Here is a 22,412-nt window from a genome sequence, read left to right as displayed (position 1 = left end):
AATGGCTATTTCGACCATTCCCTCGAACTTCCCTCCCTCTCCCCCCTCCCCAACGACGACTAAGAAAACATTCAAATTTCCCGCGGCAATACACACATGTTGGGTTTGCATTCAAGTTGCCACAGGTTTATGCAATTCAAACATTATTTTCGGTGGCTTTGTCCGAGATGTTGTTGTGCGTCAATAATTTTACTTAGAAATTAGGATAATCTTTGTCAGTATTGCTTCATGTCACACATAGTTACACACACAATACATATACATGTGACTCATTAAGTTAATTAGTACCAGATACTTAATTTTGAGTGGTTCAGTCACTTTGTCATTTAAAGTAATTTTGTAGCTTTAATTTTGTAACATTTTCATTATGTTAATTCTATGGAAAAGTTGCATTTAGTGCTGTGCTAATGTAAACAATTTTCAGATATTAGAATTCTCATTATTTCAGGTTATTGCAAATCTAAACAGTAATCAAAATCGAACTACTGGAAAATGTCGGAAAGAGTTGAAGCATATTTGGTGAAAAATAAAAGTGTTTCACATGATGTTATTGCTGATATTTGGCAAAAGCTCGAACAACTCTATTTCAGAAAGTAAACTTTTGCGTCATAACGAATAAGTAACTAAGAGATTGTAAATTGTGTACTGGTTTTTCTAGAAGAAATGTTGCATTTCAGATTTATTCACCAAACAGAGATAGATTTTTATTAGAAAATTAATTCTATGTAGAGTAAGCTAATAATTTAGCTTTGAAAGAAGTGGTATTATTGAAAGATTTCCATTTTTTCCAGCATTTTATTTAACTCCATCTCTATTGTTATTCTTTTATGTTTGTGATTATATTTCCCTTTTAGAACAAACTTTTTATAGTTTACTTAGCAGATAATCTCGTTATTTTGTGGTGTTCACGGAGAACTGTGCCCAAATTAGGCCAAAATCTTCATAACATCATAGCATCTTTCCACGTTATTCGAAATTGACTTTCCAGGCTTTGGCATCAGTTAACTGTGGAATTGCGGAAAGTAATAAGTAATGATGCATTTATCCAAACAATTGATTTGAAAGAATTTTATGATAATTTCATCAATGAATTTGAGCATCGAATAAATCCGTTACAGCTTGTTGAAATTGTCATTCCGGTAGCAAAATCAATTTTTGTAAAAAGTGAGGAATTTTATCATTCATGAGCATAATTATGGTTTAGTGGTAGTGGATTGGTTTTTACGGTATTGCCTTCTTTACTACCCTACATGTTATTGCCAGTACAAGAAGTATTCATAAAAAATAAGAAACCTTGCCATTTCCTTTCAAATGTTGATTAGTAGAGATCAGTAATATCTGAAGAATTAAAAGGCATCTTCGTTCAGTCTGTAATAAATTAGTTTGTTGAAATTAACTTTTGAAGTATTAACTTTACTGAATTTAATTTAATGCAGTCATCGGAATTTGGCCATTTATTTTATTGATGTAACTAAATAATGAATAATATCTCCTTACTTTAAGAAATTTTCACTATGATAAATTACGACAAAGTTTTTATATTGGCAAGCATGATAAGCTAGAGGGAATGGCAATAGCGAAAATGTAAGGTTTGAAACTAAAATGAAACGAGACATATTCTTTAATACATTTTCTGAAATATTAATATTATTGTAATTTATTTGTTGTAGATAGAGATGCTGCATTTGCGTTTTTGAATAAAATTGAAAGGACAATTTCGAAAGAAAAACAAGCTGTAGTGCGTGTGCGAACAGGACAGATTGAGTTACGTCTGATGCATAAAGACTCCAAAGATCGTTGCGTCGACATTCAAGTCGTGAGGGTACTAACTGCTACTCTTCTATTCAGCTTGTTTTTACTTTATTACAAAGCATGAATGTATAAGTTAAACACATTTTAAAAGTACTTTGTTATTCTTATATTTGATCATCTTTCCATTATAAAAATTGAAAAATCCTTATTTTCTAGAAAATGATTGAAGAAACTCAGATACTGCTAGACGAATTGCCCGGAGTTACACCAGTACACGGACCCTTTTATAAGGTTTTCTTTCTCCTTTTTTTTTTTTTTTTTTTTTTTGGAAATCAGAATGACCGTCAATTTTTTAATTCTAGAGATTAGAAATCGTTGTAGAAAGTATGAAATTTTTTTAGGTTTCGTCTATTTATCTAAAGGAAATTGGTAACTACGCTGGCTATTATCGTGAAGCCTTACGTTATTTGGGTTGTGAAGATCAAGCAAAGTTACCGCAGTCTGAGAAGCAATTGCAAGCAGTATTACTAGGATTTGCTGCCCTGCTGGGTGATAATGTTTACAATTTTGGCGAATTGGTAAAGTTCCTTTTTCCAATGAATTTTCGTTTTTTTTTGTTTACAATTATATTATATTTTTAAATATCATGCCTTGTTCTCAATTCAGCTCATCCTTCTCTTTTATGCTAAATTTTGTATTGCAATGAATATCTCTCAGATTTCATTCTGCAAATACTGGAAGCCTTATTGATACATGATGGAATAAATTTTGGTTTTGTTTAATTATAGCTGGCACATCCGATCCTGAAATCGCTAGAAGGAACTCGTGAAAAATGGATCATTGATGTATTATACGCTTTCAATGCAGGCGATCTTAATAAATTTAATGAATATCGTCCACAATGGGCCGAATGGGATGATTTGAAGGATCATCAGGACCTTCTGGAAGATAAAATTCGCTTATTGAGTTTGATGGAGGTAATTCGTTTGCTCAATATTTTTTAACTCACCACTGATATAGTTGGGAATTTAGCCACAGAATTTTTGTATAAACTTATTTCAATTTTAGACTTCGAAACTTCATTCACGAAATTTATAGATTGCTTTGGCTCGTCCATCAAAAGAACGATACATCTCATTTAAAGAAATTGCTGAAAAAGCCCAGATTGATCTTAATAGAGTTGAAGCTCTTGTAATGAGAGCACTAAGTAAAGGACTAGTGCAAGGTTCAATTGATCAAGTGGAGGAACTAGTTAATATTACATGGGTACAGCCAAGAGTACTTTCTCCGCAACAGGTACTTTTATTTTTTTTTCTTTTCCTCCACTTTCTTCTGTATTTCGAAGTTGAAGCTAGACATTTGTTTTCTGCTTCCTAAAGTTATGCAACTTGTAAAATCTCTTGAGCTCTAATTATTAATGATTTATATAATGAAATCTGAAATAAGGTTATCACTGAAACTGTTGGTTGCTCATCAAACCTAATACGTAAACTTGTTTTACATTTTCCAAAATTAGATCCTGGCAATGAGTGATCGTATTGGAGCCTGGTGTGCTGAAGTTGAAGGAATGGAAACTATTGTTCGTAATAATGCCAGAGAAATACTGACGAAAACATGATGCTACCTATTGATTGGTTAACTTGTATTGTTATTATGAACATGGAATAATAAACATAAGTAATGATGAAATCAGAAAATTAATTTTTTTTTCAGTTCAACTTGAAAAATTCGTTTGTGATTCGTTTACGTTTGCATTGATTTTATACGTATTGCATTGATTTTATACGTATGTCGTTAAAAGCTCAGATCTTTCTTGAGATCTGAGCATCGGAAAATACTGGAAACGTTTAAGTTGACGCACAAATGCTGTTATTCTAGAAGATTTTTCTTAAATAAAGCATTCATATTTTCTTCAATCACACAAATATCTTTGCTATAATTTCAGCAGTTACGTCAGCAGCCAGAAATTTACAAAGCCACTTTAAAAAAATTTTTAAATTACAGATACCTACTGTAATTAGAGTGTACATTAGCAAGTACAACAGAAGCCTAATTGTAGTCCTACATGTTGTTCAAAATTCAAAAATTCGCTGTCAAGATTGTCGGAAGTTAAAAACAACTACAAAAGGATGAGGCTGTCTGAAATTCTCCAAAATATAATCGAAAGATCAATTTCAGGAAGTGTCAATCACAGTGGGAAGATTGCGAGACAAAATATAGTTATTGCCGAATTTTTCGATTAGTGGGTACACTAAATGTGGTATATTGAAAATCATATCAACTTAGATTAATATTTCAAGGAGGAAGGAGCCTTATAAATTCGAGTTATTGATTTGCATCTTCTAGTATCTCAAAAAAAGAACATTTCAATGAGAAAGACATGCGGAGAAACATTTCAATATTTGTTTTACCACAGGTAATCTATTAGCTTCGAGAAATACCGGAAGTTATTTAATTTGGTGAAATGGAAGAAAGTCCCATGAGAACAGGGAATACTCTCCATAGTCCATAACGTATATGATATGGGCAATTTTCACGATATTTGAATAACTGTTATCACCCACCATTAACATTTTAACCCCAAAATTTCAAACTTTAGTCAAAACAGAAAAATTAGACAAAATTAATATATTATTAACAAAGGATGAGAAGTAGTAATGCATAATTATTATAAATTGTTATTCAAATGAATTGGTATCACAACAACTAGAAATTATTAATTCTGTTCATAGCAATTAAAATTAATAATAGCTAAATAGCTTGATCAATAATTTTTTATCCAACATCATACCTCAAAACAAACGATTCATGTGGAAATAATCAAATGCTATTTAGGCATGTAATGGAAACAAAAAGGGAATGAAAAACTGAATGATTCTTAATACAACCATAACTTAGTAAAAAAATACATAAGAAATATGGACATGATTTCAACGTAGTAAGCAATAATTCCATTGCGATGTTGGACTACCTAATTGCTTCCATAATGGTATAAATATATAATTAACTAACGATGATAAAATGTAGAGATTAAAATAAGGAAAAATGAATTGCTGGAAGAATCATATAAAATTACCCAATAATGGTATACTGAAAGTAATAAATTGCAATTATTGTTTATTTGGCTATCCATTACTCAATTATTCAGTTAAGGAATTTAGCAAAAATTTGCATTAAAAGAAAAGAAAAAAGCGAGAGAAAGCAATTGCTTCGCTTCGGTCACTGCATAAAAAAGCAGTGGCAACGAGCATGGTATGATGATATCAAATTGGGATGTATTAGAGATCGGAAAAGTGATTAAATGATACTCCCTGAGAAGAACAAAAGGTTTTGTGTACATTCAATAAGATATTTGCATATTTCTCAGAGCCTGAAAGAACATTACTTAAGCAGGAAATGTTTACATAAATGATTCTTGCATACTTTTTTTTCTTAAATTAGAAATGAGCTTAAGAAAAATCGTAGGGTATTTGATGTTTGGTGAGCCATTTTGATCAATTTTATTACAAAAAAAATGGGACTTAAGGGGAATTAATTTTTATCATCAATTTGTATCTGGTTAATACTTGGTTAACTTGCTATTTTATAGAATGAGCAGATCCGGCGAACAAAATCCAGCACATCCGGATATTTCCGATGTTGCATTTAGAAGCATTTAGAAAGGGAACTATAATACATAGTAGGAATATGTGCGCGAAAAGAAGGTAATTCTCTTTTCCTTTTGTCATGAATAAGGATTAAGATAAAATAAGACTGTAAAACACAGTCTTTTCAGATTGAAAACTTACTCTTAACTGCTTGGAGGACGAAGGACGAAATGAAAAGAAGCCCGTACTTCAGGAGTTGACATTTAACAAAGAAGAGGCAGAGTGCGCCGCTCTGCCTGAAAGTGACGATGACGCCGAGAACTAACTGTCAGGAGCACAGTGGAATCCTCTGCCAGATGATGAGAGTAAAAGCCAGCAGCATCGATGGAGACAAGTATCGTTGCGGAACCGGTTAAATCGACTTGCGACTCGTCATGTAAACTCTGATTTCTCAAATAAGTATAGTAACTATGTAGTAAATAAAGTAATAACTAGAGCAATATTAACTTTAGCTGCTAAATAATTCAAGCTAAACTATTTCAGAATAACGAGGACGATTAAAATTCCGGTTTTCGCATGAATCGTTGGTTGCGGCATCACCGGGAGAATTTCACTCCGCTGATTTAGGGGACTTTCCGCAGCTCCGACGGAAGTTGCTAGTGCCGCAAACGGAACCATACACGGTGGGCAAAGGGAATAACAACATCAGTAATTCATAATTTTAATAACGTTAGAAGTGGTTTTATGTCTATAATGTTTCAAAAGAATATAATGATAAAATCATATTTATGAAAAGTTTTTCGTTCAAATACGTCAAAATGGTCACAAAATTCCCATATGGATGTTTTAGAAACAGTTTGTGTGACATTATTTTCTAATCATTTCTATTTTCAGTGTGTGGTATCTGCGACAGGCTGGGACATTGAAAGATTGCTTATTCACGTCTCAAGGACACACAAACAGGACGGTAAGTATTTCTAATCAGAATTTCCAGTTAGTTTTTCAAAACGATTTTTTTTGATTCATCTAGAAGTTAGCAGACTAATCAATTATGAATCTCCTGCTACCATCCGGATTCACTGCCGCATAAAGAACAACAGCTGAAGATGTGCGGCCATGTCAACGAAAGACGGGTGGGGAAAGAAGAGGATACTTACCATTCCAGGTGAGAAATTATTAACATTTAAGAAGCAGTATTTAAAAGTAAAAGATAATAAAATTCGAATGGTTACAAAAAAAGAAAAAAAAAACATCCGGAAAGTTAGGTTTCACATTTGTTCTGACCAGTGAATTTTTTTTCAGGCCACTGATATTACTCGGCTCTTCTCACTTGGCCAATCTGCTAGTGCCTGTCTCAGCCCTCCATCCCCCTGCTCAATGATTTACGTCCAAGTGGTTAGCATAACTCAAAAATAAAAATAAAAAAAAAAAAATGAGGAAAAATTAAGAAAATCAAAAAAAAAAAAAACCATAAAACAAAAATAAAAAAAAGAAAAAATAAATTTGAAAAAATAAAAGATGAAAAAAAATCAAACACGAAAGAAATAAAGGAATAAAAGGAATTTTTTGCTATCCCGGAATAATTTAGATGTAAAAACAACTAATTCAAAGTCTGTGAAGAGATAATAAAGCATTTGAAGATTTTTCAGTCATTTTATGTTAGCGTATGTTGTCATTAATTATTGTGGCACTGTGAGAATCAAAAGTCCTGTAAAAGTATTTTTTTTTTTTTTTTTGCATAAAAAAAAGTGCTGCTTAAGAATGATTTTTGATTTTCGGTTCTCAGTATCAGGCAGTGACCCATCACAGCATAATTGTTGATTATTTCCATGTTCTTTTACACCTTTTTCTCAAATATTTCAAACCATAGTAAATATTTTAAAATTAATTTTAAGGTAATGGAGGATTTTACTCAGTATAGAGTCCGGAAAAAAAACTCGGAGTATTCGTGACTAGTTTAGAGGTTTATTGAAAATTTTTGAAAAAAAAAAACTTTTCCGCTCAAGAAATTACGATCGATATTGTGTTCGAATTCTTGCAGATCTGTTTCAAATTTGTTTCTTGGAAGGTAATATGCAGATGCGGGGACGCTATAAAAAAGTTTATATGCGAGAACGCAGCAGAAATAAAAGTTCGTGTGCGAGAATCATTTTAAGGTTTCATACGAAAAGTAAATAAACAGTAATAGTTTGAGAAGCGAAATAGTTCTGTGGTTGAGTTAAAAAGAAACGGTCATTATAAAACTGTCAAGCAGAAGCACGTTATGCATGTTTATCCAGATTTCTGTTTGTTAGAAGATGCTCTGTCATAAATGATTTCTCTTGAGCTTGTCTCTAAATATCTCAAAAATCATTTGTTAAGTATAAATCGAGGTTATCGAGATTTATGATTACAGATTTTTCATTACAGAAGATATCAAAAAATAGAGAATTATTATTGTAGTACGATATAGAAAGTGTATATTCAGGTATTCTTTTGTTTTTCATTTTTCATTTTAGATGTCTTGGTCTAGATTAATTTTTTCGTAAAAATAAAAAAAAAAAAAAAAAGAAAAAATTTAGTTTATCAAGATCAAGCATTACAGAGCGAAAAAATTGAAGAATTGATTTGACCGAAACTTCAAATTCACTCTCTGCGATATTTTTCATCATTTGGTAGAAAATAATTTACAGGCATAAATTGTCTTACAATCACTGTATTATTCTGATATAAAGCTAACAGTTCAGCAATTGTAATTTATTCTTTTAATATAATAATCGAAGAAAGGTTGCTTTGAACTGTGGATCTCATGCAGTCTCATAATGAGCAAAGGTGAATGTGTCAAATTTTATTAGAACTTGACAATGGTGGGTTCGAAATGAAGAAATTTCGGTTCCGGCATATTTTAACAGTTCAAATCGTTTTTTGGAGAAATACATTAAATGGTAAAGTATTCTTTGCCATTCTTCTAAGTCTTAACATCCATCCTCTCAACAATAAAATATACTCCAGATTTTTTGAGTTATCTTTAATTAATAAATAATCGATTCTTCCTAAAAATTTAATTATAAAATTTACAGTTCTTATTATGACCTAATAGAAAATGTGTCTTTCCTTTTTCTCAATTCGAGCAAAAAATTCAAATAAAAATATTACTGGCTTAAAAACAATTAGTGGCTTTAAAAAAAATTACTCCTAAAATTAACAAAAGTTATACATTAGGTCATATTAATTACCTGCACAATAATTCTTACATCCTATTATGCAAGAAATTTTAAAAAAGTGATGAGATTAATTGCTTGTTTTTTCACTTTTCAGTTTGAATTTAAACTATAATTTTAGGTCTTTTATCTTAAATGAAATAATATTTTTGTTACAGTATTGTGTTTGCAGGAGCCATAAGTTACCATCAACAAGCTTAACTGGATTATATTCAGCTTATGCAATCTCTTGCATTGTTAGTTCCAAATTTGTATTTGGAAAAAAAAAAATGCTTATTTTAACGGAATTTTATTGAACTGTTCGAAAGATTTAATACGAAGAAGTTGTGATATTCAATCTTGTAAAGATTTGCATGTAGCAAATACCAATCAACAATAAATTTGAAATGAAAATTTGAAAACAAAAATAAATAAATGCAGGATCTGATCAGTATTTATCATAGGGTGATCGATTGTGGACTTTTGCGCTTATATTAATATTAGAATACATTGGCGGTATTCGATTGGTATGTTTCAGCCAGTTATTCGAAGAAATAATCATTATGGCATTTGGTTCAGTAATTGGAAGTTGGATGGATCATCATACTAGAAAACGCGGTAAATTAAATTAAAATTTTTAACTTTCAGTTTTTTCCATTTTCTTATCGACATTTTGTGAAGCAATCGATAAGATTTTTATTTAAAAAAATCTAACTCAGATTACTCTTATTCAGCAATTACTTTTATCTTACAACTTATTAACTAATTAAGCGTTGTCATTATTGGCTTCAAGTAATGTTATCATCAGTGTGTAATGGATCGATTTTCAGGTATAATAACAGTGTTGATTGTAAATAATACTAATGTAGCAATATCAGCAGCATTGCTTGCATCATGTATTACAATTAGTGAAATAAGCACTAATTATGATGTATGTGATTATTTATTGTCATTAATTGTTGTCATGATTACCTTCGTTGCTATCCGTGTTATTATCACAACTGCCGTAGAATTAGTGATAACTTATTCATAATAATATTCTAATCATGTAAATGCTATTCCTTCCTTCCATTCTCTGAAATATTTCATATTTTCTTAATTGATGTATTTAACATAAATTTGTTTATTGTCACGTTATATGAAAATTTAGGCAAATTTTTAATTCTAAAAGAGAAAATTTTTAGTCACATTCTTTATTATGGCATATTCTCTATGTCATTTGCATTGTTTTATCGATAATTACCTGTTCGCTCAGTTGTTTAGCAAGTGAAATGGAAAAAATGGCATTTACCAAAGATTGGATTGTTGTTATAACTAAAAAAGATGAAACATCATTGTCTGGTACAATTTTATTTTGCTCAAGCATTATCAATTATTAATTCAATCTTAAAAAATTTACTTAAATTTGAATGAAAAAATTTGACAGATTTAATAAATAAATAAAAATTTAAAAGAAAAAAAAGAAACAGAAAAAAGGTAAACAAACAATTAAATAATAACATTTACAACAGCTTTTATTATTTTATTTAATTAGAAATTGTTTGTTATTATTTTTTTGTTTTAGCTGCAAATGCATGGATGAAAACGATTGATCTGTCATCATCAGTAGTGTCACCCTTTATATCTGGTTATATTATCAATTCGATTGGTTACCGCTTTGCATGTATGATATTCGTAGTATGGAATTTGTTATCAGTATTTATAGAAGCATATATTATCATCAGAGTTTACAATGCAGTAGCCGAACTTGCCAAAAGAGATTTATCACCCTGTCTTGGTAAATTCATTATTAATGATTATCAATGGAAGTAAATTTTGATTTGAAAAAACAAAAAAGGCAAAACTGTGTACTAACATGAATTTTAAAGAATTGAAATTAAATTTGAAAATAAACTTTTTAAGCCGTAGCAATGACTCGAAGACATTAGCAATCCGCAAAAGAGGTACACTAAGTGGGACGTGATTTAAGTACCTTAGTAATCAGTAGAAGGGACAGACTTTGTGAACTTCGACATTGACTTAAATACTGGAAGATCTGCAAAAACAGCGCACTAATCAACCTGAACGTGAGTCAGACGTGAAGTCAGACGTGCTACCATTGCATCAAGAGACTTGAACATCACGATTATAAGCAATACTGTTCATAGTAGCACTTTCAAAAATGAAAGTTATTCACAGCTAATATTTATAATTACAAAGAATTGCAGCTATTAAAAAACTAGTTCAGTGCTCCTTGATGAATTCAACGTAAATAATTATTAGTTTCTATTTGGATAAAAATATAGCGAAATACTAAGAATAACTGGATTAAGATAGATGACAGAGGGAGAGAGAGAGAGAGTGAGTGAGAGAGATTTTTGTGGAATATAAGTGAAAGAATTGTAAAAATAAGTGAGTAATAATTAAAAATAAAAATTAATTTAATCAATTTGTACAAGCGATTTTTTCTTAGCAAAATTATTCATTTTTCTCTTTTGCAGTGCAGCAGAAAAAAAAAATTATTTGCAAATAAAATTGTAAAAATAAAGAGTTCCAAATTTTTTAATTTTTTTTTGTTCAATTCTTTTCAATTTTCAGTTTTTATTCAGTTTTAAATTAACTTCTGAATTTCCAATTTTTTACTTTTTTCAATTTTTCCCTTCTCACAGTTATATTTAACTAATGAAAAAATTGCTACTTAATTAAATTAAGTTAATTAAGTAACCTTTTTTTGTTGAATAATACAAATAACATCTGTTTAAAGTTTAATTATTATTTTTAAATAATTTGAAATTTTTAAATCTTTTAGATGAACAAAGAAAAACTGAATGTTGCAAGAAATGTCCAGGTTTTATACAGCGTACAATTGGCAGATGGCTTACATTATTTTACATTTATTATCAACAAAATGTTTTCCCAGCAGCATTTGGTCTAACTTTACTGTACATGACTGTGCTTGGATTTGATGGCGTACTCTTTTTCTTTCTAGAAATTTAAAAAAAAATCAAAAAAAAAAAAAGAAATTAAAATCAATTCTGTTTTTATTTGTTGACATGCTTTGGAATTTTTGAAATTATTTAAAATTATAAAATAAAATAATAGCAATAATATATAAAAATAGAATGATTAAAATTATAAAATAAAAATAGCAGTGTCGATGCATTTTATATTTCAAATTCTTGTCATTTTTTTTTTGTTTGTTTCAGATAGCCATTGGTTATGCAAAATCACAAGGCCTATCAGCATTATGGTTAGGCATTCTGAGAAGTATTGGTGCTGCTTTTGGTATTATGGGTGCATATTTATATTCTCTTATCGAAACTCATTCTTCGGCAAGGAAATCCGGATTTATTGGCTTAACTGTATTTTTTAGATGGAATTTTAATCCGATTTTATTATAATGATAATTGTGGGAAATTTTTGAGAATTTTATTCAGTTATGATTGGTTTACGAAATTTTTGACAGCTATTAGTAGGTAAAGCAATTAAATTGCTGTGCTTAATTTTTTTGCTGGTCAATAAATATTAACTGTCTGTACCAATATCAAATTATTAGCCATATTATAAGATAGAAAAGTGAAAATGAGGCATCAAGTTTGAATTATTTCAAAATTTAATTAAGATATTAAAGCATGAAAAGGGAAAACTTTTGCACTTGCATTTCATTTTACCGATATAATTTTTTTTTTTCTTCAAGGCTCAGCATTTGGCTTTGTATATTTGCATTATTTCTATTTGGTTACCTGGTTCACCATTTGATCCAATAACATATTTTAGAGAAATTACTTTTGCTGTATGTTTGCTCAATCGATAAATGATCCACAGTAATTTAAATTCAAAAATTAAGTGAAACAATCTATGAATACTCACATTTTTCAACTATTCTATTAATTCTCATAATTTATTTTTAGATGGATTTAAATGACAACTTTTTTTGTGTCTATTTAGTTTTGGAAAAAAAAATAAAAAAAAATTTAAGTTGTTAGTAATTGTTGTAGATTTGGTGGCAACAATTAAAAGATAGTTTTGCATTTGTTCGCGATAAGAATGAAAATGAAACTGGCCCAAATGATATTGATTGGTCAACCTGGACATCAGATGGACATTCTATTATTAGCGCTTTCACACTGCTAATAGGTATAGCGGTAGCAAGATTAGGTAATATGTTAAAATGAAAATGAATTTATTTCAATCATTGAGCTTAACTGTAATGAATTTTAAACTTATCTATATTAAAAGTTCACAATTAAGGAATGATGATAACAATAAACTTTTTCCTTTTTTTTTTTAAGTAAATAATGTTTAACTCATGCATCAATTGTTAAGTACCACATGTAAGTGATTCTTTTATAGTATGAAACTGAAATTTCAAATCCTTTAGAGTTAAAAGTTAGAAGATTACATGCGATTGACTTTTAGGCTTATATATGGCAGATTTGTCAATTTCACAAATTATGCAAGAAAAAGTACCTGAAAGAGAACGAAATACCGTTTTCGGTGTACAAGATTCAATAGCACAGTTCTTTAGTATGCTCAAAGTAATTCTTTGCTTTTTTTTCTAAAAAAATTTTATAATATTCGAATCTATTTGAGCTTATAAAATATTCAAATTCCAAAAATATGATAATTAAAATTATTTCATCTATTAAAAATATGAATTCATGCACAATCATGGCGAGAGATTTTCTCAAATTCCTAAAACACTAATTAATTAGAAATGTAAATAGAAATATAGCTGTAATTTAGTTGACTGGATACTACTTCAATATTATATCATTTCCATATGTTTTTCTGTTTGTTTTGTAAATATAGAGATTCTCTATTTCAATGTTTAATTGATTCATAAAAATGTTTGCAAAATTTGTTCTTTTTTTTTAATCTATCCTGAACAATTAGCATACTTTGTTCATTCTTTACTAAATCTTCAACATATTATACCTTTGCTTTCTTTAGGATATCTTAACCATAATACTACCGGACCCAAAAACATTTGGCATACTTATCATTATTTCTATATTATTTGTATTCAGTGGATTCCTATGTTTTTTCTATTATATTCTTACGGTAAATTCTAATTAAAAATTTAAAATAGATGGAAAAACTATCATAATGAATGAAATGAAAAGAAAACTACTTATTATGACAAATTTTTCTGGAAATTTTCACAAAACTAATCAATGCTAGTTAATTCTTGTGCTGAAGTAGCAAAGAATAAAAATTTTTTTTAAAATCTATTTTAAAAAAGATAGATGATATATGAGCAATTATTATAAGTGTGAATGATTTGTAATAAGTAAAGGAAAGTATGATTTTAGGTATGCTTTAGCTATTTGCAAATTCTTTCAACAAACAAAAAAAATTAAAGGTTGAATTTGCTATTTTTTCCAAACAATTTCAGGTTGTTGATTACGAGGAAAAAATCGAAGTAGCCAATAGCAATGCAGAAAAGAACCATAATGAATCCGGAAATGTTTCAGTGAAAGCAAATGAGAGCACCAGAGAACATATTTCTGCTTCTTCGGATATGCAATAACAACATCCAGCACAAGCAAAAAAAAAAAAAAAAATTATAATTTTTTATAAATGTTTACCATTTGCAAAGAACTTGATAAATAATTTTTGAGTAGTCAGACGGGAATAACTGGTAGTAAGATTCATATTTTTGATCTGATATTTTATTTCGGATATTTCAGTTTTTGTTTTTGTTTTTTTTTTTTTTATTTTATTTTCTTGCAAACTAGCAAAATTGCTAAATATTTATAAGTTTATTTCTATCAAATATTAGAATATCAAAAGAAATATGCAAAATATTGTCGAAAAACTGAAATTTTTATCGAATATCAAGTGTTATCAGTAATATACTATCAAAAACTGACAATGTCAACGAACCTAAAAGAACAAATGTTTATTCCTCATTTTGGTCGGTCATCCATACTTGAGTATTTTTCCTGAAAAACAAATAATATTATATTATTTCAAGTGGGCTAATAAACAATTTTCGTTCAAAATATCTTTAAGAATAAATGTGAAAGATATTAACTATTTGAGAAATGCTAATTGGAGAAAATTTTTCTGTGATTTCTGTGAACTGATATTTTTAACGATAATAATGATAAAATGGTGTCATCTGTAATAAACTAACAAAAAAAGAAAAATACTGTAAAACAGATTCAGCATTTAATCTGGAAATTGGGACAGTTTGAAAAAATTAATAAGTACGGAGATAGCAAGATTAGGTAATAAATTTCAATCATTTGAGCTTAACTGTATTGAATTTTTAAAACTTATCTATATTAAATAAAAATGAATTTATTTCAATCATTGCTTAACTGTAATGAATTTTAAACTTATCTATATTAAAAGTTCACAATTAAGGAATGATGATAACAATAAACTTTTTCCTTTTTTTTTTTAAGTAAATGTTTAACTCATGCATCAATTGTTAAGTACCACATGTAAGTGATTCTTTTATAGTATGAAACTGAAATTTCAAATCTTTTAGAGTTAAAAGTTAGAAGATTACATGCGATTGACTTTTAGGCTTATATATGGCAGATTTGTCAATTTCAAAATTTATACAAGAAACCTGAAAGAAAGAAAAAAAGTACCTGAAAGAAATACCTGACAAGATTCAATAGCACAATTCTTTAGTATGCTCAAAGTAATTATTTGCTTTTTTTTCTAAAAAAATTTTATAATATTCGAATCTATTTGAGCTTATAAAATATTCAAATTCCAAAAATATGATAATTAAAATTATTTCATCTATTAAAAGTATGAATTCTCTAGAATCGTAATAAATCAGCAATATATTTCTCATATTGAAATATGTTTCTTCGTAAGAAAGTCTGCATTTGTCAACGAAAACAAAACAAGGGTGATGTACGGAAACAAACCGCAAACTTTTTTTTTTTGGCTAATTATCCTTTTTGAGATTGTTTCAGGACATTAGTAATTTGCCAATTACTAATTTCAACTTTTCTTAGTTTGTCAGTTCCTTCATCTCATTCCATCCTTCAAGTGTATCTTCCAAATTTGCACAATTAAAACGAAAAATAAAGTAGCAAGTGATATAGGCTTGTAGTGTTATAAAGACAAGAGATCAGTTCTTGTTCGAATCTACAAAAATGCGTTGATGAATGAATTTCACAAATGTTATTAAAGGTAAAATTTAGCATTTTAAATGAAAAATTCGAATAAAAAATTATAATAATGTTATATCGAAAATTATTTGAATTGAACTTGAATTCAAATTTATGGATCCATCAGCAGTTTCATTGTTAAATGTTTTAGTTTTATGCATACATTGTTTGTGATTCACAAAAAAAGCACTTTATGCTAATATTTTGGCATAATTTTTGAAAAGCATTGAAAGGTTCAAGTTAATAAACAAAAAAATTTCATAAACACTACATTCTTTTATTATCAAAAATTTTTCTCCATAGATTAATTACCTTTATTGTATTATAATTTTATTGTTAATAATTTTAAAATTATTTTTAAATAAATTAGACAATGGCTTTGAAATTGATATTTTTCGAGCGAAAATGAAGAAAGGTCAAAGATTTCCTCTTTTCCACCTTCTGGCAATAGGATGCAAATCCGTACGATCCGCAAGGATAGTTTTTATTGACACGAATAAATGCACCTTCAATTTGTCTTCCCAAAATCGCTTTCCTTGTAACGGTGACAGGAACCGGTAAATGAACATTCAAACATCGAAAATATATGTAACACAAACATTTACACATCCGTTTTCGCTTTCAAAAGAGCCGGTATGGTGATTGGAAAAATGTACGAAAGGATGTTAAAATTGTTGACCCTAATTCGGCTTATTTAATTTCTACTACTGGGACATTTAAAAAAAAAAAAAAAAAAACCGGTTCATTCAGATACAGACACACATATGTTTAAACAAAGTAGTATGTATCAAAATTTGGAGCTCCTATCAGCTATAAGCAAAATGAACACTTCGTTTACAATACACAATTTAGACATGAAAAATCACAAATACAAAATTAATTGATTTATCATACTATCATTTATCTATTTAACTATATCATTGTGATAGAATCTAATATTTAAATCAATTATTGTTATTTTTGTCTTCAATCAATCAATTAAAATTATTACTAATTTTTTTCCCACCAATCACTATAATTTAATAAACTATAAATCGATCGTTAGTACCATTTTTGGGCTTTATTTTTGCAAATTTGAAGTGAATCTTAACATAAAAGGATTTAATCACTTTACGAACAATGATTAGTTGATCGATTGATCAAATTATATGTGAATAATAATGTAACTTGACCACTTCGTGAGAAAAAAAAAATTCTAACGTTAGCTTAAATTTGAATTTTCAAAGAAACACAACCGAATGTGTTTAGTGTAATTCATTTTATTCCATTCATTATCGTTCATTGTCATTCATGAAAATTTCTTGTTTTTTTTTTATTTGATATTATTTTGGTAATCCTGAAATATGTATGGTAAGAAATTTTGTTTTTCTTCTCTCTGTCCTTCTCTCTCTCTCTCTCTCTCTCTCTCTCCTTTCTTGCACAAAATAAGGATATTAGAGAAGGGAATGAAATGGAATATTAATGAGCTGATATGATCGATCATTAAAAAACAAAAGGATTAATAATATGCTAACAGATCAAAATTAGATCAATGGAGTCAGGATATCTTTTTGGTTTTTAGTTGATTTCTTTTATTGTCAGCTTTTTTATTTTTTCTTTTCTCTTTCTATTTTCAATAGAAAGAGAAATCTATCCTTGACCTTAATTTTCCTTCTAACTTGTTTAATAACTTTTTTTCTTTCTTATCTTTATAGTCATATTATTTCCTATGATAATATCTGCTTATCCAAAAAAGATCAATTTGCATATTTTATTTTTGCAATTAGGAAATTACTTACATATTATTAATATAGCATCTAATGATTAATTATATTAATCTTTATATTAATTCTATAATAATGGGAATAATTAGAATTATTTGCAGCTAAACATATTTTTATAGATAAGCATATGGATCTAAAAGAAGTAGAAGAATGTAGTGATGTTGATGATGATGATGATTGGTTAGCTACAAATTGAATATGTTTACTGATTTAAGTTTGCAATAGATTGAGACTGACCCTTAGGTTTAAGGTAATTGGCGTGATCGAGAGTGGTGCAGATGAAGAGGAGCACTTGTTCATTGTTTACAGCTTGAACCAAACCATACATACTCATTAAATTTAGAAGATCATCACTCGCCTCTTTCAATAATTTATTAACAAAAGCAACCCGAAATACTTTAGTTTATTTTGCTTGATCCTATTTTTGCTTTGTTACTTTCCACAGAAATATCCTAAATTATAAGTCAGAAATGTGACCTTACTAATTACTCTTGTCTTTTTTTATAAGATTTTGATGAAATCAATTGTAGAAAGAGGAAATATTACCATTTATTTCGATATTGTATGATTCGCTTAATTTAATTATCTAATCTAATCTAACAAATTATCAAATACCAATTTCTTTCTTTTTTTTTCCGATCATTATTTTAATGATTGCTATAAATAATAAGATAAATATAATGAGAATTTAGTCATTTTCAATGAATTGTATGAATAAATAAATGAGTGAAGAAATAAACAAATATATCATATCAGAACTTTTTTATTTCGTTTTATTCCTGACGGCAGTTCAGCTTGAATTCATTTTCTGCACAATTCATTCCTATGTTACGCAACTAACCGGAGTTTCGTTTTCAGGTTTTCGGGTTAAAAGAGAAGGAGGGTTTTTGTTAAACAAGAAAAAGAAGTGTAAATAATGGGATACATGCATATATCTTTCTAGTAATATACATGTATTTAATAAAAACCGGCCTTAAAATTTAGGTAATTGTGTCACTGCCATATCGGATCCGTCCTCATTCTAACAAAAAGGAAAGAGCTCTTTCCTTGTCTCTCCCTCTCTCCCTCTCTCTCCCTATTAATCCTTCTCTTTCTCTTTTTATTCTCTCAAAATTTTCACTATCATTTTCTTTACATTCATTCATAAATTTCACTTTCATTTCGTACCAGTAATTATTTTTTTTCCGGATTTAACCTATATTTTTAGATACAATTACAATTTACTGTTTCTATAATCATTCAAATGTCTAACTTTTACCCTTCACGAAAGATTCTTAAAAAGACAAACGAATTTTTATTTTCATCATTGGAATGAGTTTGATTATTGCAGAGATAAATTTCACAAATATCTTATCTATTCCCCTCTCATTATTTCACATTCATTTCTTTTTTTCCTGAACAATTTTTTTTTCCATTCTTTTTTAAAAAAATTTTAGGTGGAAATATTTAATAGTCTCATTGTATCACACTCTTATAGCACATTATTAAAATAATTTTAAACTATGACTTATGAAAATTAATGTATATTTGTAAAAATATAATGTTTTGTTACTATTACTTATTATTACTCTTTTTTTCCTACGCTTTCTGTCTCTTTATGAAATCCAACAAAAAATAAAAGCAATGCAATTTTTTCGGAAAAAGACGAATATACATGAAAAGTGTAACTAAAGTTATAACTATGAAATTAATGTTCATTTGAAAACCGTAATGCTTGTTATTCTGATTCTACAATTTTGGTTCTAAAATTTTGTGATTCTAAAATTCAAATCGCGATGACAATGAGATGTTTCATAGTTATTGAAGCACAAATAATTCTCAGTATTTTAATCAAAGTTTCATTTTTTTTTTTTTCCTAGAATAAACAAATAAATGAACAAAGATTTTTTTATTATGCAAAGAATTATTTTAACCAACAACTATTGAGATAACTGATAATACTAATAGGAAGATGACATTAATATAGCTTATTAATAGTATTCTTAGTGATAATAAACAAGCAGGTCATTAGGAAGAAAGGTGATTGTTGATTTAGTAAATTTAAATTAATGATAAACTTTATAAAAAAAAAATTTTTAATTGAGAAATTGATAAATAAAAATTTCCAACTTTTATTACAGAAATGTTACTTATTGAAAATGAACTAATCAATTGTTTTCATAAAAAAACATTTTTAATGTTTTTTTTTACTTATTTTCTTACCTTTACTATTTCTTTTAAAGAATAGCTTGAGAAATGCAATCATTTTAATATTTGTTCAATATTTCAATTATGAAAAATTTTCCCTTTTCTTTCGAACTTTTCTCTCTGTCCACAACAGAAGAATAATTTGTTCGTCATTTGGGGACAATTTTTGTGACAGAATATATAATGAACTTCTCAAGAGGTCAATTTCGCATTTTGTATGTATGGATGTATACATGCATGTGTGTGTGTGTGTGTGCGTGTGTGTGTTTACATGTATGTTGTAAAATTAATTTATTTAGTTGGCGTTTAGTTCACTTTCTAAAAAATCCTACCAGGTTGTAAACATAAAAAGTGAAGAAGGAAAGATCATTTTGATTAAGGTAGGAGGGACAATGAATAATTCTTATTTATTATTGTCATTTTACTTTTATTCCGCTTCCATTTTATTCGATCGATCTATTTGATTGTTATTGTTGTTGTTATCGTTGTTATTGTTATTTTTCAATTATAATTTATCGGAACTCATCAAATTAGAACAAATTATATCCTTGGAAAATTAAAAGAGAAACTTTATAAAACATATTTGATAATTTTCATTAAAAAATTGCTATAATTTCATTTTTCAATTTGCATTTTGCAATTACAAAAATATGACTTTATATAGCATAAAATTAATGTTTTTCGAATTATTAGATTACAAAATGAAAAAAAAAAACCATAGCTATTGAGAAATTTAAACACGAATTTTTCTTATATAGCATAAAATTAATCATTAGAACATAGAATTTAATATGCTATAAAAATTTTTAATATTTAAATTTCAAATTGATGTGGAATGTCATACATATATACGTGTGGTGTGTACGTGTGTGTGTGTACGTGTGTGTGTATACGTGTGTGTGTGTGTGTGTATGCATATGTATGTGGGTATATGTGTATGTATGTTTATATTGGTCTATTTCCACTTTTTCATTCAAATTCCCGCATGCAGCAACATTTTTTCTTATTTATTCAGCGAGGAACAGCACAGTACACAGTCCCCTTTCCCCCGTCCTCAATCTGCCTCGATGTCACCATAATTGATGAATTTATACAATTGTCAACCTCACTCATCCTATTTCAATCCTCAATTTTTTATCGTTAAATGATGAAAATTTTGAGGTTTATATCGCTATACTTCACATTCTTTCCATGATTTTTCCCATCATTTATTAATTGATTAATTGTTGTATAATTTTCATTCTATTCAATTACCAAATAATATTACAATGTTACTTTATCATATATCTTTTAGTCATATTATTTTATCTTTCTTTTACGCTTCATCTTATTCCATTTTTGTTTGATTCAATTATTTTTACAATATTTTCCTTTAAAATTTCACTTTATTTAATTCATTACAATTAATTCTTCCATTTCACATCAGTGTTATTATTTGTATGCTTTACAGTTTAGAAATTTAACTATCGAATTTAAAAATTTGTTTTCTTCCTTCTTTTTTGCGCATATTTAACTATTTATTCTTCATCTTTCTTTTTTTTTTTTCAAAAAAAGTTATTTGTAATTCTTTAATTGTCGTATTGCATTTATTTCTCATTTCTCGTACGTCTATTTTTCATTTTTCTGCTTTCAATTATATGCGACATATTACTAAGATGTAATTTTGAATTAAACTATGATCTTGGATAGAAAATAAATTGTCAAAAATACAGAATAGTGATATATGTACATTTTTTGTCCTAGAAAGATTATAGTTGATAATGTTTCAAACTTAAGAAAGCAACTTTATACCGTCTTCCATTTGTCACAAAGAGTTTTTTTTTCTCATGTCCACATAGTAGAGGTGACAACACTCGTCTGCGCTGAGAATAAATTGTCATTTATGTCTCCTGCTGTGTCGAGTGACAGTGGATTATGATACGAAGACATGTGTTGTCTCTCCTTATATCTCTTAACTTTTTTTTAATGCACCAGACATCTGTCAGCGATTTTTTCGAAGTCATGTTGGACGTCATGTCCGAGTGTCTTTTGGTCATGTCACTTGCAATAGCCACTAATCTGTTTGTCATTTTTTGACTAAAGTTCAAAAATGTATCGATTTGATTGAGTACTGACTAGTAATATAATGGAACAGAATGCATTTTTAACAAAATTAAAATAGATTTTAAACTGTTGAAAAATTGGTATCAGCGCAAATATCATTCTCAGCCATTTATGGCACATATAACAGCTGCCTGATCCTCCTTTTTAAAAACGTACTATCTCTTTTACTGTTCACTTGACCCATGTAGCAATTTAGAAATTTTTTCATGTAAATCAATATTGCATTCAAATAGAAGAACTTGAAATTACTAAAATGAACTTACACAATTAAATTTACTAATCATTTCTCGTTTAAATGTTTACTCTTCTCATTTTAAAATTCTGTCCTTATTTTCATTATAAACAAAGATAAGAATTTTTTTACAAGATATTATCAATAGATCAAACCGTTAACTCATTTGAAAATTTTAGAAAATGGCAATTCAACAAAGCTGTATTATCAATTTTAAATTATGAATATGATGTAATGTGAAATGTATAAAAACAAACTGCACGGCAAATTAAATTTTAAAATAGTGAAATTGACTAAACTTTATTTTATGCTTTCTTTCTTCAGCTATAATTTTTATGCTTAACAAATTTGTCTTTCATATTGATCGTCCGTTTTTCTTTTTTTTTTTTTTTCTATTTTTAATATTTTTATTTTTAAAAATCAGCAAGTTTAGTTCATTAATTCCTACCCTTTAATTTTGTTTTTATAGAACTTTTATTCTCATTTTC

General features: G+C 28.2%; 4 protein-coding genes across 4 annotated transcripts, besides 2 other annotated features; all 4 read left to right on the top strand.

The window, feature by feature from the left end:
• Nucleotides 1-492: 492 nt before the first annotated feature.
• Nucleotides 493-3,370, top strand: Bma-rpn-9 (PCI domain containing protein; the record flags this gene model as incomplete). The annotated part of the gene is made up of 8 exons (XM_001895338.2): nucleotides 493-593; nucleotides 989-1,164; nucleotides 1,671-1,822; nucleotides 1,969-2,043; nucleotides 2,154-2,330; nucleotides 2,541-2,729; nucleotides 2,851-3,048; nucleotides 3,269-3,370. The coding sequence occupies 8 exons, from the start codon at nucleotides 493-495 to the stop codon at nucleotides 3,368-3,370; spliced, it is 1,170 nt and encodes a 389-aa protein (XP_001895373.1).
• Nucleotides 3,371-6,445: 3,075 nt separating this feature from the next.
• On the top strand, nucleotides 6,446-6,720 carry Bm17494 (Uncharacterized protein; the record flags this gene model as incomplete). The annotated part of the gene is made up of 2 exons (XM_043078483.1): nucleotides 6,446-6,504; nucleotides 6,642-6,720. The coding sequence occupies 2 exons, from the start codon at nucleotides 6,446-6,448 to the stop codon at nucleotides 6,718-6,720; spliced, it is 138 nt and encodes a 45-aa protein (XP_042934417.1).
• Nucleotides 6,721-8,127: 1,407 nt separating this feature from the next.
• Nucleotides 8,128-9,551, top strand: Bma-fpn-1.2 (Uncharacterized protein; the record flags this gene model as incomplete). The annotated part of the gene is made up of 4 exons (XM_043078482.1): nucleotides 8,128-8,150; nucleotides 8,712-8,775; nucleotides 8,983-9,136; nucleotides 9,349-9,551. 4 exons carry the CDS (start codon nucleotides 8,128-8,130, stop codon nucleotides 9,549-9,551), a joined length of 444 nt encoding a protein of 147 aa, XP_042934416.1.
• A 238-nt stretch (nucleotides 9,552-9,789) lies between these two features.
• On the top strand, nucleotides 9,790-14,030 carry Bma-fpn-1.1 (solute carrier family 40, member 1, putative; the record flags this gene model as incomplete). The annotated part of the gene is made up of 9 exons (XM_043078481.1): nucleotides 9,790-9,859; nucleotides 10,083-10,295; nucleotides 11,307-11,467; nucleotides 11,704-11,859; nucleotides 12,195-12,290; nucleotides 12,496-12,655; nucleotides 12,917-13,035; nucleotides 13,451-13,561; nucleotides 13,896-14,030. The coding sequence occupies 9 exons, from the start codon at nucleotides 9,790-9,792 to the stop codon at nucleotides 14,028-14,030; spliced, it is 1,221 nt and encodes a 406-aa protein (XP_042934415.1).
• A 3,140-nt stretch (nucleotides 14,031-17,170) lies between these two features.
• Nucleotides 17,171-17,192: a sequence feature (Short protein (BM_BM9411, VIO93620.1) was converted to a misc_feature.).
• Nucleotides 17,193-17,521: 329 nt separating this feature from the next.
• Nucleotides 17,522-17,583: a sequence feature (Short protein (BM_BM9411, VIO93620.1) was converted to a misc_feature.).
• Between the last annotated feature and the right edge of the window lie 4,829 nt (nucleotides 17,584-22,412).

The sequence above is a fragment of the Brugia malayi genome (assembly GCF_000002995.4).
Source record: "Brugia malayi strain FR3 genome assembly, contig: Bm_v4_Chr2_contig_001, whole genome shotgun sequence".
Classification (NCBI taxonomy): Eukaryota; Metazoa; Nematoda; class Chromadorea; order Rhabditida; family Onchocercidae; genus Brugia; species Brugia malayi.
This window is presented reverse-complemented; position numbering and strand designations above follow the sequence as displayed.